The 22,612-nt window shown below is 36.7% G+C and overlaps 4 protein-coding genes and 1 non-coding gene across 6 annotated transcripts; 3 read left to right on the forward strand and 2 right to left on the reverse strand.

The window, feature by feature from the left end:
* The first annotated feature begins 1,131 nt into the window (after positions 1–1,131).
* LOC125584588 lies at positions 1,132–1,238 on the forward strand. The gene has a single exon (XR_007321501.1). It is a non-coding gene; the product is annotated as a small nucleolar RNA R71 (small nucleolar RNA).
* A 4,260-nt stretch (positions 1,239–5,498) lies between these two features.
* On the forward strand, positions 5,499–7,761 carry LOC111213367 (syntaxin-32-like). Its single transcript, XM_022715112.2, has 5 exons — positions 5,499–5,947; positions 6,490–6,740; positions 6,824–6,996; positions 7,124–7,315; positions 7,420–7,761. The coding sequence occupies exons 1-5, from the start codon at positions 5,710–5,712 to the stop codon at positions 7,577–7,579; spliced, it is 1,014 nt and encodes a 337-aa protein (XP_022570833.1). The 5' UTR covers positions 5,499–5,709; the 3' UTR covers positions 7,580–7,761.
* Positions 7,762–7,945: 184 nt separating this feature from the next.
* LOC111197809 (3-hydroxyisobutyryl-CoA hydrolase-like protein 4, mitochondrial) lies at positions 7,946–10,895 on the reverse strand. 2 transcript variants are annotated; one of them, XM_022715110.2, is made up of 9 exons: positions 10,562–10,895; positions 10,392–10,493; positions 9,926–9,978; positions 9,423–9,557; positions 9,106–9,332; positions 8,738–8,916; positions 8,494–8,621; positions 8,323–8,424; positions 7,946–8,199 (listed from the first exon to the last, which is right to left on the reverse strand). In XM_022715110.2, the coding sequence occupies exons 1-9, from the start codon at positions 10,791–10,793 to the stop codon at positions 8,098–8,100; spliced, it is 1,260 nt and encodes a 419-aa protein (XP_022570831.1). In that variant the 5' UTR covers positions 10,794–10,895; the 3' UTR covers positions 7,946–8,097. The 2 variants fall into 2 exon arrangements, with proteins under 2 accessions (XP_022570831.1, XP_022570830.1); XM_022715109.2 differs by lacking the exon at positions 9,926–9,978 and adding an exon at positions 10,193–10,257 and having other exon boundaries at positions 10,562–10,880.
* A 4,007-nt stretch (positions 10,896–14,902) lies between these two features.
* LOC111214667 (putative inactive serine/threonine-protein kinase At5g11400) lies at positions 14,903–18,175 on the forward strand. Its single transcript, XM_022717681.2, has 5 exons — positions 14,903–16,944; positions 17,014–17,152; positions 17,227–17,363; positions 17,443–17,539; positions 17,620–18,175. The coding sequence occupies exons 1-5, from the start codon at positions 16,585–16,587 to the stop codon at positions 17,868–17,870; spliced, it is 984 nt and encodes a 327-aa protein (XP_022573402.2). The 5' UTR covers positions 14,903–16,584; the 3' UTR covers positions 17,871–18,175.
* Positions 18,176–19,296: 1,121 nt separating this feature from the next.
* Positions 19,297–20,972, reverse strand: LOC111204579 (heavy metal-associated isoprenylated plant protein 8-like). The gene is made up of 3 exons (XM_048751714.1): positions 20,616–20,972; positions 20,180–20,255; positions 19,297–19,506 (listed from the first exon to the last, which is right to left on the reverse strand). The coding sequence occupies exons 1-3, from the start codon at positions 20,835–20,837 to the stop codon at positions 19,382–19,384; spliced, it is 423 nt and encodes a 140-aa protein (XP_048607671.1). The 5' UTR covers positions 20,838–20,972; the 3' UTR covers positions 19,297–19,381.
* Between the last annotated feature and the right edge of the window lie 1,640 nt (positions 20,973–22,612).

Genomic DNA, 22,612 nt, shown 5'->3' on the forward strand with positions numbered 1-22,612 from the left:
GTCTTTTGAATCTTCCAGGGAATGATAGCTTTGGCTCATAGGGAGGAGGAACAAAAGAGGAGTCCTTTGTTGGAGTAGCAGTTTCACCATGTTTCACTGTCCTCTTCTCTTCTCCAACCTTTCCTTCACCCTTAGCTTCAACAATCTTTTCTAGAATTTCTTCATCAACCTTCTCATTTACAATCACCACTTCATCATCAATGTTGATAGCCACCTCCCCACCTTGCTTTTCACCATCCTTGGTGAGAATTCTTGGAGATAACTGTTTACCACTCCGTAGGGTGATTGCTTTCAAAGTTTCCTTGGGATTTTGCTCTAGCTTTCCAGGTAATGCCCCTTGTTGGCGACTTGGTTGAGAATTCATTGAAGCAAACTGGTTCTCCAAATGTCTGATCTTGTTGTTGAGCTCATTGTAGCTTCCATCAATCTTGGAGTGAATGTTCTTGAACTCAACAACACTTGTATCAACAACACTTGTATGAAAGCAAATCACCCCATTGTCTTCTCATTCTTTTCCTGAAAATCCAAGAGTTTCTTGAACATTGCATCCACACTTGTATCTGAAGCTGGAGCATGGGAAGAACTTCCTTGAGCCTGAGTAGACTGATTGTTGTTATTGTTGAAACCAGGAGGGGTGTTTTGTCTAGGTTGATAGCTCCCTTGCTGAGTGTTTTGCTTCTGTTGGTATCCTCCTTGCTGGTTGTTAGAGTAGGACCTTTGCTGGTAGTTGTACTGAAAGTTAGGCTCCTTCCTGTACCAAGAACCATTGTTGTTGATGAAGCACAGCTCTTCTTGGCCTTCCAAACCATCAATCTCATTGATCTTGGGAGGAACCTCTTGATTAGGACCACCCACAAAGTTCATCTGCTTTTGCTTAGCTTGGTTGGAAAGAAGCAAGTCCATCTTCTCTTGCAAGGACTTGATATCTTTCTTTGTCTGTTGATCATCACTTCTGTTGACCTATCATGCTCCTCACTGTAGACCGAGTCACTCTTAGCCATGTTCTCTACCAGTTCCTCTGACTCTTCCTCGGTTCTCCCCAAGAAGAAACCATTGCTGGCAGTGTCAAGCCTGTTTCTGCACTGTGGTAGAGCTCCTCTGTAGAAGGTACTAAGCAAACTCTCCTTGCTGAAACCATGATGAGGGCATTGAGACCAATAGCCCTTGAACCTCTCCCATGCTTCACTAAAACTCTCTAGACCTTTCTGTTGAAACCCAGAGATTTTGTTCCTGATCTTACTTGTTCTTGAAGTAGAGAAGAACTTGTCTAGGAAAGCTCTCTTACACTCTTCCCAAGTGGTGACAGTGTCACTTGGAAGAGTCTTCTCCCATTGGTGTGCCTTGTCTCCCAAAGAGAAAGGGAACAACTTCAACTTGAAGGCATCTTCAGAAACACCATTTGTCTTGGACAAGTCACAATACTAATCAAACTTGTACAAGTGATCAAAAGGGTCTTCAGCAGCAAGACCATGATACTTGTTGTTCTCTATGGCGTTGAGCAGTCCTGACTTGATCTCGAAGTTGTTGTTCTCCACTGGTGGTGCTCTGATTCCTAACCTATGACCATTAATGTGAGGTTGATCATAGGCTCCAATGGTGTGAGCTTGGCGCGGTGGATGTTGTGGCTGGCGCTGTGGTCGAAGGTGATCAGCTCTTGGATCAATGCCTCCTTGGGCATCACCATCTTGAGGCAGATTCTCCATATCAAACCCCAACCTTTGCAGATGAGCTTGTTGCTCTACTTCTCTTCTCTATCTTGCAATCTCCCTTTCAAGTGCTCTAATGTCTTCAACTCTTGGAACTAGGTTTGTTGGACCTCTGCTCTTTGTGTTCATACACCTGAAATCCAAAGGGGGAAAAAAGAAAGAAAAGCAATAATACAATTAAACAAAATTGACTTAGTCTCAAGCAAATGACTAAATCCCAATGTCACAATCAACTTAGAATTTGGCAACGGCACCAATTTGATGATAGGAGTTTCAAGGCTCCTAATCAAATGTTGTAGAATAAAGGATGTCAAACCAGTTCTAAGTGATTCTAAAGCAAAGGGAATGCAAGACCATGCTTAATCTAAGTGCTATCAATTGGTGAGATGATTTTTGAACTAATATGCTACTAAATTTCAATAAAAGGCAAAGTTTTCTTTCTTATGAGATAAGAGAACTCATGGGCTAAAGGAATTGACCTTGTGTGATCAAGTTTCAATCTAAAGGTGTGAACTTTCAACCAATCTATCTACCTTAAACCTAGACACCATCTTAAACAAACTTTATCTCTAGATGAATGTTCATTTACTAAGATAACTCAAGCATCAAATCTCTTTGGTTGAATGTTATCTAAGTAATCATTAATCTCAAGTCTACTAGCCATCTTAACACCTTTAACAACAAATCTCTTTGGTAAATAATGTTAAAAGCTTAGGAGAGTTGGTTCAGGCATTTCATCAAACACCTTTCAGGCATGAAATGCCTAGAGCTTAACTTTAGAGAGGCCAACTCTAGAGTTGCATTAAAAACACTCTACTAGCGAGGAACAAGATGGATCGATACTAAAACACCTTAGATCTAGCTTAGTCTCCCTAACCCATGAATCCAAAGATGACTACTCACTACTCTTCATGATGAGCCCAACAATCAATGATGATTTGGTGCTAATCATGATTAGTGATCCCAATAATCAAACAATCACAAGAGAAAATGATCAAGATAAGATCTTTCACCTAAAAATTCTTTGTGATTAGATAGAAAAACAAGATCAGATCCCCTCTTGGGATTACAAAAGTATTTATATGTCTTTGGTAAACCTAATGGTTTCCATTCAAAAGTCTAAAAAGCCCTTGAAAACATTAAAATTCGACTAAGGTAAAGTCTCGACTCGGGTCAAGACGATCGGCACCAACCCGCGTGGCCTTCCCCATGTTGGACCTTCGACGACATTCCTTCTTCATGCGAGCGGGTAAGGGTCCCCGCGCTGCTTCACCCGTGTGACTCCTCGAACAAATCTCTTCGGCAACGCGGGTAAGGGAATATGGAGATCACCTGCGTCGTCGTCCCCGCGTGAAGACGTCGACAATCCTTCTAGCTCGTGCGAGCGGTAGTCGACCCCGCGTGCCTCTTCCCGCGTGGCTCCTCCGATTTGGTCTTTCCGTGACGCGGGTAAAAGGACTTGGGGTGTTGCAACCCGCGTGAGACTGGCGTTGATGTGGCTTTCGGCGCGAGCGGGTACTGCTTCCCGAGTTGCTCAACCCGCGAGGAGTTCTTCATTTCTTCTTCTCGACATCTCGACGCGGGTAAACTAACCCGCACTGGTTCTCCCCGAGTTGAACTGGCTTGAACTCGAACTAACTTCATTTTCATCTTTTCTTTTAACTCCCATGCCTCTAAACACCTCCAATCACTCCATAGGTCACTCTAATACCTAATTAAGACATATGAATGCAAAATGGATCCTAAAGATGCTAGACTCTTAATCTATATGATCATTATGTACAAAATGGAAGCTTAAAACAATGCAAATATGCAAGATATCAATAATAAATCCATTTTCACCCAAAGCCTAACAGTGATAACAATCAAAGAACTCAAGGTAAAGAAGAGGAAGGGCATTGCTTACTTTCTGGCCACTCTGCAAGAGTAGGATCCTCCCAAGACTGTCAAGCAGCTTTACGAGGAATAGCTCTCTTCTTAGTCTCCGCTTTGTGTTTGGTTTCTGTTGTGGGAACAGAAACCGTACCTGAGCCGAAGTTCAGCCAGATAAGCAACAACTGCCACAACTGCCTCAATAGAGCTACCTGCGACCAAGGTTCATTCAAAGAGAATCTCAACCACCAGAAAGAATTTTGGCATGAAACCAATTTTCACAGAAGGCCAACTCAACTATTCATCACTGAAGCTTAGAATTACAAGAAAATATTCACAGAGGAATAAGTTATGAATTTTACAAGTTGGAGGTTTCCCAGCCCATCCGTTTGTGAGTATCGGCCCTTAGAAGAGAAAATCAACCAAACCAAGAAGCGGCCCGAGCCAAACTCAATTATGGATCTCAAGAGAGATCTTTTGTGGATCCAACAAGCCAAGAATCTGGAGAAAAGGCCCAGTGAAATTGAAGATATAACCATTTTTCCAGAACCGGTTATAAGGAGCCAATTATGGAAAGATTGTGAAATCAATTCGGTCAACAATCTCCAAACCGAGATTACTCAACCAAGGCAACTTCCACACGATCCAAGACATCCAGAGGACACATCACACGATCCAGAAGAGCCTTACATGATTTGACCATACACCAACAAGTATGGGAATAAGAAGATCTTCATTTCGGGTAACTTGCCTTTTTCGGATTCATTCTTGCTTGGAGGAGTTAAGGACCAACGGCTCTTTTTCTTTGAACCAGAATATACAAAGATCAATGTGAGTTTATTCAGCAACCAGAGATATCAAGATACAAGATCAGACCTTTCAAATGGCTACAAACCAGCCTAACGGCTAGTTTATTGAAGACAAAGACCATCAGCTTTATTTTCTTGTATTTTCTATCTTTTCTAGAGTATTAGAACTAGGCCTGGGCATTTCGGGTATCGGTTCGGTTCGGTTCGGGTATTTCGGGTTTCGGGTAGTTCGGATAGTAGCTAGAAGATCCATTCAGTACTTGACCTATTTTCGGTTCGGTTCGGTTCGGATAGTTTCGGGTTCGGTTCGGTTCGAATAGTAAATTTAGGAACCGAAAAATATCCGGAAAAAGTTCGGTTCTCATTTGGATCCGGTTCGGGTTCGGATAGTTCGGGTACTTCGGATAATTTGGACAAAATATTGATTATTTAAGGTAAAATATCAAATAATTATGATGATTTAGATAAAAAAAAATTGGATATTTCGGATTACTTTGGATATTTCGGATAAAACTATCCGGATAGTTTCGGATACTTTCGGGTAGTTTGGATACTTTATAATAATTTAGTTATCCTCAACTATTTTCAAATACTTTTAATAGAATTTTAAATTAAAAATATATATTTAGTGATGTTATATGTATATATAATTAATATTTTTATATATTCGGGTACCCGTTCGGTTCTCGGTTCGGTTCCGGTTCGGTTCGGTTATTTCGGATATAAAAATATAGGAACCGTTCGGGTATTTGAGGGTATTGGTCCGGTTCCGGTTTCGGGTATTTCGGTTCGGTCCCGGTTCGGTTCTTCGGTTCCGGTTATTTTGCCCAGGCCTAATTAGAACGTTGTACTTGAGTCCAGGTCGAGACTATATAAGTTTAGGTCATAGTCCATTGTAAAACACCCTTGATCATTTTGAAAGTAATAAAAAACATTTTTTCTTTTAACAAAGTTGTGTATTCTTTGCTGTTATTTCTCTAGTTAGTCTAATAAAAAACAAATTAAAAATTTTAAAACTGAATATTCTTATTTTTTATTGATTAACATTTAATATTTGTTAACCTTTTTCATTGTAATGAAAATTAGCATTAAGTTTCTTGCTATATATATGATTGTTACGTATTCTAGTTGGCAGAAGAAATGAAATGAGAATACTATCCCGACGAGTTTAGCTATTTTCCTCTGATTTTGGTTTGAATCCGTAAAAGATTGTTTCCCCATCCGCAAAACTCCTTGGATTCGTGTTTCAATCTCATAGCTTTCTTGTTGAAATTTGCGATCCGAGAGACACCAGATCCGGAAGAGGAAGAAGAAAACAAACAATGCAAGCAAGGCATGGGCACTCGTCGTATCGAGATCGGACGGACGAGTTCTTCGGCATCGTCGAAACGCTGAGGAGATCGATTGCTCCGGCGGCGGCGAATAATGTGCCGTATGGTGGTGGGAGAAGAGAGGATCCGAGATCCGCGGCGGTTATGCAATCGGAGTTTAACAGAAGAGCTTCTGTGATCGGTTTAGCTATCCACCAGACGTCTCAGAAGCTTTCCAAGCTTGCTCAACGTAAGTTTATTATAATGAACTTCGCTCATTCATCACTGAATCTGTATGACGTGGCTTGCTTAGGGAGTTATAACGATCTCATTTCAAAGAATAAGCTCGTTGCTGAACATGTAATTACTGGTGGAATTTGCGTACATCTTACTGGTAGCAAAAGATAGTTACTACCATTGCCTACACAGAAGCAAAATTGTTAGGCCTGAGCATGGTAACCCAACCACAGACCTGAACCCGAACCAAAAATTTTTGAATCTATACCCGATCTGAGATGTAAAAAATACATAAGATTTTTTAGACCTGAACCGAACTGATACCTGAAAAACCCCAAAAATCCAACCCGAATATCCAAATAAATATTCAAAAAAGCCTAAATAAGTAATTATATATCCGAGTGGAGCTAAAAGCTACTTCAGTTAGCTCATGGTTTGTTTGATGGTGTGAATTCTTCTTTGTTATAGTAGAAATGGAAGAAGCTGTTGCTTTATTCACATATATATTTTGAGCATATTAGTTTTATTTATTTGTCATTTACGTTGCAAAATCAGTGGCAAAGAGGTCATCGGTTTTTGATGATCCCACACGGGAGATAGGAGAGCTGACGGCGGTAATCAAACAAGAGATCTCTGGACTAAACACCGCTCTGATCGACCTTCAAGCTGTACGCAACTCTCATAATGATGAAAGGAACATATCTAGAGACACAACTACTCACTCAGCGACAGTGGTCGATGATCTAAAGAATCGTTTGATGGACACTACCAAAGAGTTTAAGGATGTTCTCACTTTGAGAACTGAGGTTAGGTTCTTTCTTCTGAGAAACGACTCTTTTATTTTGTTTCTTGTAATATGATGTTAAACTGTGAGCTCTGGTGTTTGCAGAACATGAAGATTCATGAAAATAGAAGGCAAAGATTCACGAATAACCCTTCAAAAGAATCAACAAACCCATTCGTTCGCCAGCGCCCTTTGGCTTCTAAGCCTGCGCCTAGCCAACCTGCTCCTCTCCCATGGGCTAATGGCTCTTCTTCATCGTCATCTCAGTTAGTCCCAAGGTAATGTACTACTCATCCCATAACCACAGTTGCAACATTTCACTTGAAATTTGGTTCAGAGTCTAGCCTAGTTAGCGCAGTGCATTTACGAGAATTCAAAACCTTTCTATAATTTATGCATTTGCAGGAGACAGGGAGAGGCTGAATCTTCTCCATTGTTGCAGCGGAGTCAACAACAACAGATGGTCCCGTTGCAAGACACTTATATGGAGAGCCGCGCAGAAGCTCTACACAACGTAGAATCAACAATCCACGAGCTAAGCAATATCTTTACACAACTAGCAACCATGGTTTCTCAGCAAGGGGAGATCGCTATCAGGTTTGTCGACACCAAAATGTGTATAACTTGTTAAAATGCATTGAACATTTGTGAAAAAAGGAAGTAATATAATATGTTGTTAAAAAAATTGGTTTGTACTACAGAATCGATCAGAACATGGAAGATACATTGGCGAACGTAGAAGGCGCACAGAGCCAACTGGCTAGGTATCTGAACAGTATATCATCAAACCGATGGCTCATGATTAAGATTTTCTTCGTACTGATTGCATTTCTCATGGTTTTCCTCTTCTTCGTGGCCTAATATTGAGATTTTTTGTTTTAAAAGTGTTTTAAACATGTAGACATATGGTTCTCTTTTTCTGTCGTATTGACATGTAAAGACTACAAGAGAAAGGGATCTTGATGCTCTTTGTTCAGATTAGTGGAGATTTATATATATATTACCACTTTTTAAATGTAAAATTGATTTACGTTTCCCAACCATTTTTGTCTTTATGTTTCTCTTCACAACTTCTATACATTTTTATTTTTTATGGTCCCTATTTTTAATTTTTTAGCATTCTCACTTTTGGTCCGACTCCGTACCAAGAAAACCAGACTTGCCTTGCAGTTGATTTCCCTTGGTTTGTTTCTGTTGTGTAACTTGTAAGTAAATGAAATCTACAACTATACGACTTGAAAATAATAATAATATGAAAGGGACATGTGCTCTGTATACAAAGCTGGAAACACACGAGCGATCAATTTGTTGAAACTTGAAAGTCAATACATATGTCACATACATATATATTAAGCTAGAACAATCAAGTGAACTCATTTTCATACGTTTAGCTCTTCCACTTCAGGAGTTAGTGGCTTAAAGAGAGCGTTCACTTCGCTTTCTTCTACCTCGTCTAAGCTTGCTGGTTTCCATTTCGGGTTCTGCAAAATAAACGAAAAACACTTATGAGATATGAGCATAGAGTAAGCACAACGGATATCATGTCACATTATGAACCGAATGAGCATAAACAACCAAAATCAATGAGTGGGAATGAACAAAACCTGGTCCTTGTCGACCAAGACTGCTCTAACACCTTCAGAGAAATCACCGCGCAAGGCAGCTCTCAGAGCAATGCGGTACTCCGTTTTCATCACACCATTAAGCTTCAAGATGGAAATAATAATAAGTACGAACTCGTGACGTAAATGGAAACAAAGAGTTTGGACCCTCACCGTTGCCATCTCATTGTCGGTTTTACCCATGGCACAAGCAACTTTGGAGAAGTACTTCTGTGTTAGGTATAGAGAGAACGGGGCTCCTTTTCCAAGGCCTTGGAGTGCTTCCTTAGCCCATTCTGCAACTGTACACAAAACACATTGTCTAACTTTCTCAAAGGCAAGATGTTAACTTCAATCTCATAATGCAAACAGCAAGTAACTAACAAACATTAAAACAAGTTATGTCAATCTCTCATACCTGAAGCATCAGTGCTCTGCTGGTACTTCTTCAGCTCTTCGATTGTTTCCTTAACAGATTTAATAGCACTAAAGGCTGTTTCTATTTGAGGCAACATCATTTTGAGGTAGGCTTCAGAGTCAGGACCGCTGCTGTATTCTGATAAAGTTGCTTGGATGTCTTGATGAGGATCCTTGGAACTGTATTACCAACACGAAAGCTTTCTTGACAAACAGAAAAACAGATGCTCCTATACTTGATCTATGCACACACAATCGTTTTCTACTGAGAAAAATAGGGAAATTCATAAATGCAGGTCACTCTTTTGAGTGAAAAGAAATGAGTAGAAATGTTTCAATTTTTGTTGATCCATAAGAAGAAATGCTTACATGTCAGCTGACAGAAAGGCTTCTTTGAGTGAAGCTAGCTTTCCAGATGGCACATAATGTGTCCCAAGACCCACAAACATTGCATCAGAAGGTGTGGAGATCCTTCTCCCAGTCATACCAAGATACGCACCAACAGACCCTCTGCCAGGGGTATGAGCTGCTATATATGAAAACCCTACATCTGGAAACAAGCCGATTCCATTTTCTGGCATTGCCAGGACCGTCCTCTGGAAATGAATGACAAAAATAAACTATCACAAATCATGCTAAACATCTACTTGCAAAGAAGTGCAGATTAAGTATTTTACTATTTGTACCTCTGTTATCACACGGTAGGGCCCATGTCCAGAAAGACCAAGGCCAAATCCCATTGTAATGCCATCCATCAAAGAGATATATGGCTTTTTGTATCCAGCAATCTTGCATATCAGGGTATACTCAGCTGTAAATACCTAGAAGAAAGCAAAGCTGTGAAGTCAAGACATCATAAACAAGAAACATACAGCTAATCATGGGTAAAGAACACCTTCGCATACCACATAATGCAGTAAAACGGTAAGAAAGTGAAAATGAGTACTAATACATTATATAGTTTTAATAAAGCCTAGACTAAGAGTGCCACACAGGTTAATTTGATCAAGATGATCTAATCATTTTGATCTCATTAAGCTAGAAGCTTCCTAATACATTATGTTTTAGCAGAAATAGAGTATCATGCTCTGGAGATATGAGATTGATCCTATAATATCAGGTAGCAAGTTTTGGTTTCTACTAATGTTCCATGTTTCATTAAGCCAAGAAGAAAGCGCACAAACCAGACCTCTATCATATCTGACAAATGTTTTTTGGTTGTAAACTGCTTCACATCACCCCCTGAAAATAAACTAAGACCATGGTTATGCACTATCTATCCGGTTTTGACTATATAAAAGAAGACTCATTTGATGCAAGAAAATTACTCAAAAAATACCCACTCCCCCCTCAGATAAAACACAGCACAGAGCAATAACTAGATCAATCAAGGAATGATGCTGGAATCATCTTCTAAAGCCAACCAATAAATAAACAAAATGGTTCATAAAGAAACCTTTTGCACAAGAGGAGTGTGTTTGTCCATTAAGATATCTGCAACAACTCCTTTAATATCCATCCCTGCACCATTCATAATATGGTGTCACTCCCACAAAACTCTTCCCCCAGAGCATTAACCAAGCCTAAGATTAAGAGACCAAAAGCAACATACTTTCCAAACCAGAGAATCCACAACAAAAAGAGCTAAACTTTACCAGCACAAAAGGCTCGAGGAGTGCTTCCTTCGACGACAACACATTTGACTTTGGGATCAGATTCCCATTCTTCAAGCAAGCTTTTGTACTTCAAATCCATTTCTGTAAAAAAAGAAATCAAAACTTTCATGGATTTTGAATATTGGGTTAAAGAAAATACAAAAAGGGACCTAGATTCATGGCGTTGAGAGCTTTAGGTCGATCAAGAGTGATGACAGCGACGCCATTTGGGTAAACGTTTCCTTTTACCAACTCTTCTCCTCCACCGCTGCTTCCACTGGCCATCACAGAGAATTTCCGGCGATTCGATACGGAGTGAGATGAAACGCAAATGTTACGAGTCGTTGGTGGATGTCTGGAGAAGAAGAAGCGAGCAGAAGCCACACCCAAAGTTTTGATCATCGCTTTGTTTCTTACCGATTCCAAACATCAACCACTTTTGTCGGAGGAACCAAAACATCAGTGACCCTGTTCGAATCCACCAGAATACTCAGTTAAAAGGCTTCCACTAGCCTTAAAGTGTGTCGTTCGGCCCTATAGCAACATTACCCAATAACACTAGCGATTTTCTTTTTTTTTGAATTATACGCTGTATTTTAATCCTAGATGCGAAGTGAACCCAAACTAGCCACATGTTAGCAGTCTACATTTTCAGCCCAGCCCACGTGTTGGTTTCATGTCCCTAACGATGCCGAATGTCAACTCCCCGGTAGCCGAAACCGAATCAGCTTCACCGTATTGGGCTTTGCCCTCAAGTTAATCACCACAAGCCCTGGTTAACACTAACAATTTGTTTATAATTTTTGTTGTTCGATCTTGGTTCGATTATGTGGTTAGTAGACTTAGACATTTTATCTGAAATGTCTTATGGATTTGTGATACCGCAGATTTTTAAGTTGTATGTTACAGAATTTTTCAGATGCAAATTTGGATATGATAAAATATATTTGAATTATGAGAAATATACTTGAAATTTATAAAGTAGACTTAAAATTACAAAGAAATATATCCGAAAATATAAAAAAAGATTTGAAAAGTATCCAAAAAAACCTGAAAGTTACAAAGAAATCGATCCAAAAACATGAAAAAGATGTGAAATATGCCCAAAAGACATGAAAATCAAACCGAAACTGTTTGTATTTGCAATTCTTTAAAGATATAAAAATTGTTTGCCCAAACAGGTCAAAAACTGAAATGATCCGATCCAATCCGAAAACAAACAGAAATTTTCTAAATACTTAATTTGATCCAAATGTCTAAAACTCGAAAGATCCAAACCCGAAAAGATCCGACCCGAACTATATCCGAAGACTTGAATGACTAGTTGTTGTTCTATCTTTTTTTGTTTTTTGTAATTGAGATTTATTGTTACTACTATATTATGAATTTTTTTAGTAATGGAAGTGAATTTAGTAATGATATTGGTTAAAGGTTTAGTCAAATACTCATGTTATTGGTCATGGGCATTGGGTCATGATTAATATCTATCTAGTCCCTACGTCCTAGGAAATCCAGGACCATAAGAAAATTAAAAAAAATTGGCCACTAGAAAGGAGATTCAACCCCTGGTTGGAGGTAACGAAGTCTGTAGACTTCACATTTTACCAGTAGACTAAACGAAAATTTTAGAAAATTGTACCCGAAATTTTCTTTAAAATAAGACGGCCGGAAGCCATCGCTTCACTGGCTTCGCCCACGGACCGGCTCTGGTCCCTACATATGTGTGTACAAAGGAGGAAAAATATTCAACACCTTTTACTTACAGTAATGGATTTTCCCTTTACAAAACGAGTTAATGGAAAACAATTTAATTAATTCTCTCACATTTAATTTTATTAACAACACTCATGTGATTACATCATGAATGTACACCTTTTAATTTAACTAGAGTTTTTCTCCGCGCTATGCGCGGATCATGTGCTTTAAATTTGTCAAATTCATAATTTTAAGCTGTATATTTTATATTCTAGATTATATATATTATTAATATTTTTTAGTTATTCTTGTATTGATCTGCAATAAATTTGATCTCTATTACTTAAACACATCAGTAACATATACATACAAACAATATAACGTTTAGGGAAAAAGGTACACAGTTCCATTAAGCTTAGCAGGACGAACACTTGTTACATTTTGCCATGTAGTCCTCTTGTTTCTCTCATTTATTTACTTTTTAAAATAATTTAAACGAATACACATATGACAGTATTTCTAATCTAAAGTAATGTTTGAGATGGGCTAAGATACCAATGCAAGAAGAGAACAACTATATAGCAAGGTTGGTTCGGGTGGTGAAACCTATTATCAGGGTTTCGTTTTCAGATTCTTAGTAGTTAATGCTTAAGGGCTAATCTCGCTGGTCTTAGATTATTTCACTGTAATTAAGTTGACACTGAATTTCTCTAAGATAAGTGTGTAAAATTTTATAAACTCACCGGAAACCAAACCCATAGGCATGAATGCATGATCCCACATGGGATCATTAGGTAGAGGACTATGGAAACCTTGAGGGAGATATAACTTAAACACTTTTTTTTTGTCACTGACTTAAACACTATAGTTTGGTATGTCACCTTTTCAGGTATTTAGTTAAAAGCTCGCAAACATAAAATTAGAAAATGGTTGTAATGAAAGAGCTACCTCATTGTATCTGCTAAGAAACTTACTCTTAACATTTTTCCATTGTGGTCATTTGTGGGCCTCTCAGAGTTTTTAATAGACGTCCAGAGATGGACTTCTCTAGCTACCTCCCCTCTCTATATCCTTAAGTTTTATTTTTTGAACTCCTCTTATCCAGGTCTTTTGCAAGTGTATTGTTAGCCTCGTCAATTAGGCCAGAAGCTTAAGCTCTCTGACTTCTCTCACATACCTTCAAACAAAAAGAGAAGAATTTTTTTGGTCAAGTGACCCAATTGGATATCACCAACCAATATAGAGAAACATGCAAATATATTTGTTAAATCCCTATGAACTACTCGCAAACGAATCCATGAAAAAACTTATGTACCAATAGTAAGGTACGATAAGACTCCTCTTTTATTTCATAAGTTAAAATCATAATAATCACGCTCATTTTGATCAAAAAACTAAATAATCACACCCATAAGTTGAAAGTATAATAACTATAAAACAAAAGCTTTCTAAGTAGCCTTCTGCTGTCAAAAGCTAGTTTTCATTTTTTCATGATTGTTTCACGGGCCCCACTATGATGGTAAATTGGCTATATATGCTTCGTGCTCTCCTACGCTTGGTGACATGGTTAGGCCCAATTATAATAGTAACTTGGCTAGATATGTTTCGTGCCTACACTTAGTGACATGGTGCAACATCATTAGGTCATTAATCATGGTTTCCTGCAACAACATCAACAATTTCCTCCTAGAAATTCTCTTATATGTACTTAAAATAATTATTTGATGAGATTATATGTATGGCCAAAGTCAATGACCAGTCTCGGTCAGCATCAGCATCAGCATCATCTATACTAATATACTCATAAGCAGGTTGTTACACATCCTTCTTTATGGTTCATCTTCCTCTCACCACCAACATTCCATGAAACTCATCTCTCTCTCTATTAATTCTTCTGCTTATCAAAAACCCCACTTAAGCTCCTCTACCTCTCCATTGTGACCAATAAAGCCTCTAGATATATCTCTCTTGAGAACAATTTTTGCGCCTCATTCTTGATTTTCTTGGCTAGTCCCCAATGTAAATTCTCTGCCATTTACCTTGTACACCATATCAACTCGAGCACATTAGATGAGAGATATAATTATATTTTTCCAACATAGTGCAAGCTTACTATTCTTTATATAAGCAGGAGAGTCTTCAATGTAGAAACACAAACTTAAAAAAAAAAACAGTATAGTAAAACTGATTACCTTCTGCACCCACGCTAAGATTCAAATAGAACTTTGACAATTCCATGGATAGATGCATTGAGCTACAAAAAAAGACGCATGTGATGTCCTTAATGATCACATTCACCCCGAGACCATAATTCAACTGTAAAGCTAGAAGGAACATAAATGAATGTAAAGCTCAAGATGTACTGTTCTTGGAAACTCACCAGCCCCCACTTGTGAGCACCCATGGCAGAGAAAAGTAGCATTAAATTTGTTGTCCTTGCATGTGCGTATTTACTCTCAGCCGTGAATCATATATAAAAGTTGTCTTCCTCGTAGATTCCACATCTTTTCCATTTGGCTCCGTTATATTGGATTAGTACCTGGAAATATCAAAACAAAAACAGATATCTCAAAGACAGTAATGATAATGATCATAACATTTAAAAATAAGTCAAACTATTTTATTCTAGTCGCCTTTTACAAAGTATCAATGCAGTAAGAATACCTCAATCCTAAGGACATTTAGTCAATATCTAATAACCAAGGAGAGAGGCAACTCTTCTGCACTGGTTTCAAGATTAAACAAAACACAACATATGTTGGAAAATCTTGTTAACTAAGGCTATGATGTTGCAAAAAAAAAAAAAAAAACTAAGGCTATGATGTTACAAAAAAAAACTAAGGCTATGATATTCAACAGCATAGTTATGAGCGAAAATCAGCAACTAACCAGCTGTCTCACGATTGTTTTACATTTTGAAAAAAAAAAGGAACCTGCCAAGATTCGTGGCCTTTGAAAGAGTTAAACACATTCATTATTTTCACATAATGAACATAGTTTTATTCTCACCTTCGCATTGTAATTAGACTATAGGCTTAGTTGAGAACCACTCCTCTTCAAAATCTTAATCGAGTCTAGTCTAACTTTTTGTGATACCATTGTTCCTGTGAGCCATCACAATTCAATTCGAAGCTCTGTCATCCTGAAAAAAAGTAGTGTAACTTAAAAGCTGAAAGGAAGTGATCAGATCAAATTTCTTATAAACGGTGAGACTATGTCTTTACCTGTGAACGACCCGAAGAAGATAAAACATAATACGAAACCTTGAGATTCCCAAGCCGTAGGGAATTTGTATTCGATCAATGTATAAGTAGGAGATGTACGCAAGTGAGTTTTGTTGCTGTCAAGTATGAGGAGTAGTTGGAGCTCCTGTAGATTTTTTCCGACGATTAGCTAATCTGCGTATTTGGATGGTTTTTAATGTTTGCCTCAGCTATTAAGTCAGATAATTGAAGCTAACACCTACAGGGAGAGGAATACATTATCAACGAACTATATATTAGATTTATCATATAGATCGGCTCTCCTGTCGCAGTTCGCATTGAACTATTTGATAGAATGAAACCTGAACCTAGCTTTGGAGGCTGTAGATTTTGGTTGATGTAAAAGGGCTTTATATAGAAAGAGAAACAAAGGAGATTAAACAAAATCATAAAGAAAGGAGTAAAGAACATATTGAATCATTTAGAGTGATCGTGGTAACGGTGAATATCAGAGAGTTGAAACGACGAAGACGAAGTGTAAAGGTCTGGGACAATCAAGCTGTGAAGGAAAAGGCTGGGCCATTTCGAAATTTAGAAGCCCATTTGAATGCCCGATTCTAAGTCGACAGAGCAGTGCTGACATGGTCAAATAAATGTTTATGATTGGATGATTTTATTAATCCTACGTGGATGTCCTGAGCTTTGAGCTTATTCTCCTTTTAGTATAGGTTAGATTAGAAAGAGGAAAATATTGGTAATGTAGTTTTTTATACTTTAAAAATGAAACAATTAGGAAAAGCTAGTAACTATAGTTTCAAAATATCCAAAAGAATATCCAAAAAATCAATTTTCAGTCACCAAGAAGTAAAATATTTGTGGAAATTGTGTTTTAAATCTGCCATTAATGTATGTTATATCACCCAATTATTGTAAATGCCCAACAATGAAACTTAATAAGATAATTAGAATTAAAACATTATTATTAACTTGGCAAAGTCAAAAGGCTAATAACAATGGACTTGGATTTTTCTTCAACAACTTGCCAAAGTGGTTGACAATTTCTCCCAAATTTTCCATATAAAGATAGAGTCATATTAATTAATGTGGTTTCTTGTTACTTTTCTTTTAGGCTCAAAACAGCAAATGATTCATCAAGTGTTGAAATGTTGACCGAGGCAGTCCAACGATTCTCTCACACTTGAAAATAAGTTTCAACCTCTTTTTTTTTTTGTCAACAGTTTCAACCTCTTTAAAAACCCAATAAGATGTGTTAAAATTCTTAATCTCCATCAACAATGGGAAACTCTCTAAAGTCTTTCAAACGCCAACCTCATTCAGTGGCCTACAAGCGTCCCATCTCTGTTTCAGGTACATATATGTTTTTCAGATGCACTTTACTTGTCCTTCACGTAAACTTGCATGAAAAGTTTGAGGCAGAAAACGACAATCTGAAAGTCTTCAGCTTCACGGAACTGAAGAAAGCAACTAAGAACTTCAGAGAATGCAGGGTCGTAGATGGTGACGATCGCTCTTCTCGAAAGTTCTACAAGGGCTACATCGATGAGTATGTTCCATCAAGAACTGTAACCGGAATCACTGTTTCTGTCCTGGATGTTGGTAGCTCATTCCCTCTACAAGACCGAGAGATAAGCAAAGTCAGTCCATTTGTATATCACCTTTTATGTCTTGTGCATCTGATTGATCATGATAACATTTAATTGCAGGAACAAGTGCAATCTCTAGGACAAATTATTCATCCCAATGTGGTCAAATTTTTGGGTTACTGTTGTGAAGATGACAAAATACACTTCTTGGTTTTTGAATACTTCCACAAAGGAAGCTTGGACCGTCACATTTATGGAAGTTAAGATCTCTTATAATCTAATGGCTAATAAATAGCATTTTGATTTACATAGAAGTCATGTTTTTCTCAACAGAAGAAGAAGAACCACTACCGTGGGAGATACGGGTTAAGATAGCCATTGGAGTAGCTCGAGGTGTTGAATTTATCCACTTTATCAAGAACAAACCGTTATTTCGAAAACTCAGAATGTATAACATTATGCATGATGAGGTAATGGTTTATTTACATCTCTCTTTTATTTTTTGTTTATTATCGTAAAAATCAATGCCTATGTTTGGATTTTTGCCAGCAATACAATGCAAAATTGTTTTATCTTGAATCAAACCAAGAAGATGCATGTAGACTCATTGGAGGACTTGAATACGAACCTCCTGAATATGTACAATGTACATTACAAAAACCTTAACTTCGTTCTAAACTACATATGATTTTTGCAATGTAAAGACAATTTGTGTCATTTGTACAGGTCGTCTGGATTTGAAGTCTGACGTTTTCACGCTTGGTGTGATCTTGCTTGACCTTGTAACTGGTTCTAAAGATACAATACGAAAGGAGAGAAGAAAAAGCATAGCTACCACCAGACCATCTTTATTGTGCGATAATCAGAAGATTAGGGAAATAATCGATCCACGACTTAGGAATGATTATCCAGTGAATGACGTGAAAGAAATGGGCATACTCATCCAAAGATGCACCAAGTGGGACAAGAATGAATGACCACTGATGCAGCAAGTCTTGGATTCTCTAAGTTACATTGCAGAGTTTAAGACTAATGTGCAGAGGCTACTAATACTTTTCACTACATTGGAAAAGTGAAGAGGTTAATGATAGATTAATACCCAAAACCCATGCTAGAGCGAAATCATGGACTATTTTGTTCTAATCATATTACTTATAAACACTAATCTCATAAGATCGATGATATGATCCATGCATAAGTTGTTAACCATCATATTATCATGCACTTGTAGCACTTCGGTTTGTCCTATGAATCAGAGAAGGATCATTGTTTGGGAACAAAATAGATGATTAAATCCACAAGAGAACCCACCTCAAAGGACAAGAACGACACAGAACTTGAGCGATATAGAGAAAGAAAAAAAAAACACGACATATGCTTTTCTATGTTTCTGGTCGCTCATTACAAAATTTGTCACTTGACAACGAGTCTAGTCACCGAAACAACAACTCTAAGTCGACTAGATTTTCCGATCAACAACAACAAAATCAGCATACAAGTATTGACTCCAAGTCTCCAACAGTTGTTCATTGTTCCGTGTATATATGTGAACACTTTCACAGTTAATGACTGCAACTGATACAATGCAATAAACGTCGGACAGTTAAATTAGAATATGCAAACAAGTATTTCACGAAAAATTTAACATTTTACCAAAAAAAATTATTTGACAAAGTTGTACTCTAAGATTTATCTCCTTCAATAAAAGTCAATATGAATTCTGACATACATTAAATAATTTGACCTGGTCCGTTTCAAAGCTAGATTCGGTAAACAAGGCTAGCTAGGTGTAGGAGGGGGGCTTCCTATGGTCCACACTGCATGAACTTAAGATATACTTAATCAACAACATATTAGTTATAAGATAAGATGCGTACTACTAGCTAGATAATGTAAAATATAGTATGTAAATATGTGGTCCAACATAAACTTCTAACTTCTAAGCAAGTAGAAAACTAACTTTTGTTATTAGAGTTTGATGACACTCAAAAATGATAAATAAATGTATCTTCCTTGATATAATGACTTTTTGTATCCCTTCCAGTTTATGTATCGACTCAATTCGTTTGGATTTGATAGATCCTGACTCCACATCAAAAAAGCTCATAAGTTTTCAACCCAAATTGAAGATTAATTATTAACTACTCATATCTTATTTTAATTCATAAATTTTTGTTCTATGTATATTTCATTCAACGATACGTTAATACGTCATCAGGCATTTGTGTAGATCAGTCCTCATTCCACGGAACAGTTAAAATATGCACATGCTTAAGTTTAATCAGCGATCTTCAGTTAAATTATTAATGAGATAGATTTAAAATGTTACCAACAGAATGGATCCAGAAAAAAAGGAGAGGGATTAGATCATAGATTAGAGAGATAGGTGCATGCATGTGTATCTACGCATAATTAGATAATTTAGTAATAATATTACATGAAGATGGGGACATGGACATGAAAGACCCATGTGGAAATAGAAAGAAATTCAAGAGGAAGACCAAAGCTGAGCATTCTTGACCTTACAAATGCTCTCTAACACATCTACTGGCATTATGTTCCCCTTCACCACTACCTTTTTGCTTTCAAGCTCCACTTTGTACCATGTCACTCCTGTTCGTTAGAATAAAACCATATTGATAAGTTTTTCAACAGTTTTATAAACTTTTAAATTTGTGCTATATGCTGAATTTCCGTGCTATGTTGAATTTCTGTAAGTTTAAAGAGGTATATATGATATATTACACACACACACATATAATATTATCTAAACAAAAATATCCGTCTTTACCCATAAATTATTGCAATTTTCACTATTTGTTACTGCAAATATACAATTTTACATTAAAATTTTGATATACTCTTTTGTTCTTATTGGTGTTTTTGAATTCTTATGATTAAAATTTTAAATAGTAATTTTATTCTAACGACTAATCATTTGCTAGATCTCATTTTCGTTGCACAAAAATTTCAGTAAATATGCTACAGATTTGTTCCTGAGTTTTGAATTGATGTTCTTATTTTTAGTTCATCTTTTGTTTGATACAAAAAAATATACTCCTATATGAATGTTGTCACAATTCAGTCTTCTTTCATTTTTGGAATTCTGTTAATTAAACTGTATATTCCACTAAACATAAATGCAATATAGAATTAAATTTTAGTTAATGTGTGATTTACGCAAAGAAACAATGATTAAATTTGTAATTATTATTATTGAATCATGTCTTGTGATTGTATTTCCCTAAAAGGAATGCCTAAAAAAATAAAGAAGATTTGGCGTTACCGTCTAGTTTAGAAATATGCTTCTCGACTTTCTTTGCACATCCGTAGCAATGCATAGACACCTTTAGCTCCACTACCTGCATACATCACCATCATCATCCGGATTGATTATTTTCAAAATCATTCAAACTTCAAACTCTTGAAACAACTCACTTAGAAATATTTTTAGGTGAAAACTGAATTCGTGATACCTTATATCCATCAAATATATTATTCTATTCGATTTTGGGAGAACTAAAAAAAAACTAACTTGGAATAACAAGAAAAACGCACACCACCATATAAGAGAAAAAAGGCCCACACAACTTTTTAAGAGCTAATTAAACATTTATTTCACTGTTTCCAAAAAAAAGATGCATAGTGACAAGCGTTTTTCAAAGCTCAAGAACTCATCGTAACGTAGTCTATGACATAATGTTGCGGTGATTTGTGGTTACCTTAGGCTTAAGATGAAAAGCAAGAGTCTGACGATGATCGGCAGATACAACATCTTTTAATCTCATGACCTTCCCCGATTTCTCTGATGATGAATCTATCAGTGGCTCCTTCTCAAACTCTTCGTCATCGTTTTCAAGGGTGTTTAGACAAAAGCATGAACACTGTTTTGTTGGATAAAACAGACAATCCCATGCTCGACCAATCTTCTGGAGCTTCCCCATTAAATTGGAAAGTAATTTTTAGTGTTTTTAGAGACTGATGTTGGGAAGACTTAAAAGAAGTTGTGTGAGAGAGGAGAGAAACCTTGCTTATTTGACACACTTACACTGTCGTAAAGGGATATAGAGAGAGAATATAAGGTGGGGAAAGAAGTCAAACATTGAAATGATTTTGTAGAGACCGATAAATTTACCAAATTTTTTATTATCTTCAATGCATCACCTACAATGTTAAACCTACCATTTTTCTTCCTCTTTTAGTTTAGTGAAGTCCATTATGGTGAACCAATAGTATTATCTTCAGTGCAATCTAGATTGGTACGGCGACTGTAACCACTAGATAGTTATATTTTTTAAACAAATCTAAGCAGTTTTTCATGTGTTACTTTTTAATTTCATAGAACTAAATTTATGACACAGTGTCATCCAATCGAATTGAAAAACTGTTTGCAATCATACAATTATATGCCATATAATATGATATGACAGGTGATAAAAGAAAGATAACAAGACATAGGTCACATCTCACGTTCAACAACTCTCCAACATTGACACCAATTTTCTTATGACATCAGTTAATAAATGAAATTCAATATTCATATAATTATAAGAGTGATTTAGCGAGTGAGGCATGTGATGCAAGCTAAGATGTGTGACTTGTAGTTTTGTATAATTGATTGAAGAGTGGATGGATAATCAAATCATCTTCTCTTTTGGCTCCACTCTCGCCGCTCCACTTCTTTAATTTCTTTTAATATATTCTGATTATCCCATCTCTTTGTTTTTATATTGATTCGGCAAAAAACATTCAGAAATAGTAAACATTTTCGTCTTGTTAAATTTATCTTATCTACTTTTAATCTCTCATATCATAGATAAACTGAACCTGATAATATGAATTTCCGACAAGAAAAACATAGGGGGATTATAAAAGCAAAAAGATATGAGTGATGAGCCTATGAAGAACATGCGGGAACAAGGTATTATATGCTAAGTGATATTGGTTAAGCACGTGAAAAAAAGAAAAATGTATAATTTTCCTTCGAGTTGCTAAAACATGTTCTTTTATTTTATGCGTATTATCGAACCTCCATTAATTATGTTCCTACTTCATGTGCTTTTTATCTCCACTTATTTTGTTGTTTCCTGCTATAATTCTAAATTCTCATTAGCTGGTTGATTATATTTCCGAAACAAGAACCACCACTTCATTACAGGAAAATATTTTAAAACAATTATTAATAAAGTGATATTTTGAAAGAAAAAATAAGACAATGGCTACATATATTATTGCATATAATCCTAAAGATCGAGTTAATTTATTTAACAAAATAGAATAATTATTTAATTATTTGCAATAAACGGTTATGGTATTTGAGCAAATTGAGCTATAGCCCAAGTGGTGCAATTACTGAGATTTGAAACGACAAGGTTAAAATGTTGAATTACTAAAAATTTATTACTTATCTTTGGCAGGTTGTAGTGTTTGTTCGTAAGGTTTCTAGATTAAACTTTCATAGATATGGTTAGAGACAACATTAACAATGACCAAATTGCCGTTTTGGAAATCCAACTACAATGAACTTAACAACATCCATTCGAACGACAAATGTCCATTGATCTCTATAACAAAACATATAATATTCTTTCACCAAAGCCGCTCCGGTCTCTCGTGTTTTGTACGGATGTTTCTTCAGTCTTTACGGCGGTTTTTATAATATAAACGGTGCAAAATTAGAGTATGATACGGTGCAACTGCAGTTTATGGAGTTTACAGG

The sequence above is a fragment of the Brassica napus genome, chromosome C3 (assembly GCF_020379485.1).
Source record: "Brassica napus cultivar Da-Ae chromosome C3, Da-Ae, whole genome shotgun sequence".
NCBI lineage: Eukaryota > Viridiplantae > Streptophyta > Magnoliopsida > Brassicales > Brassicaceae > Brassica > Brassica napus.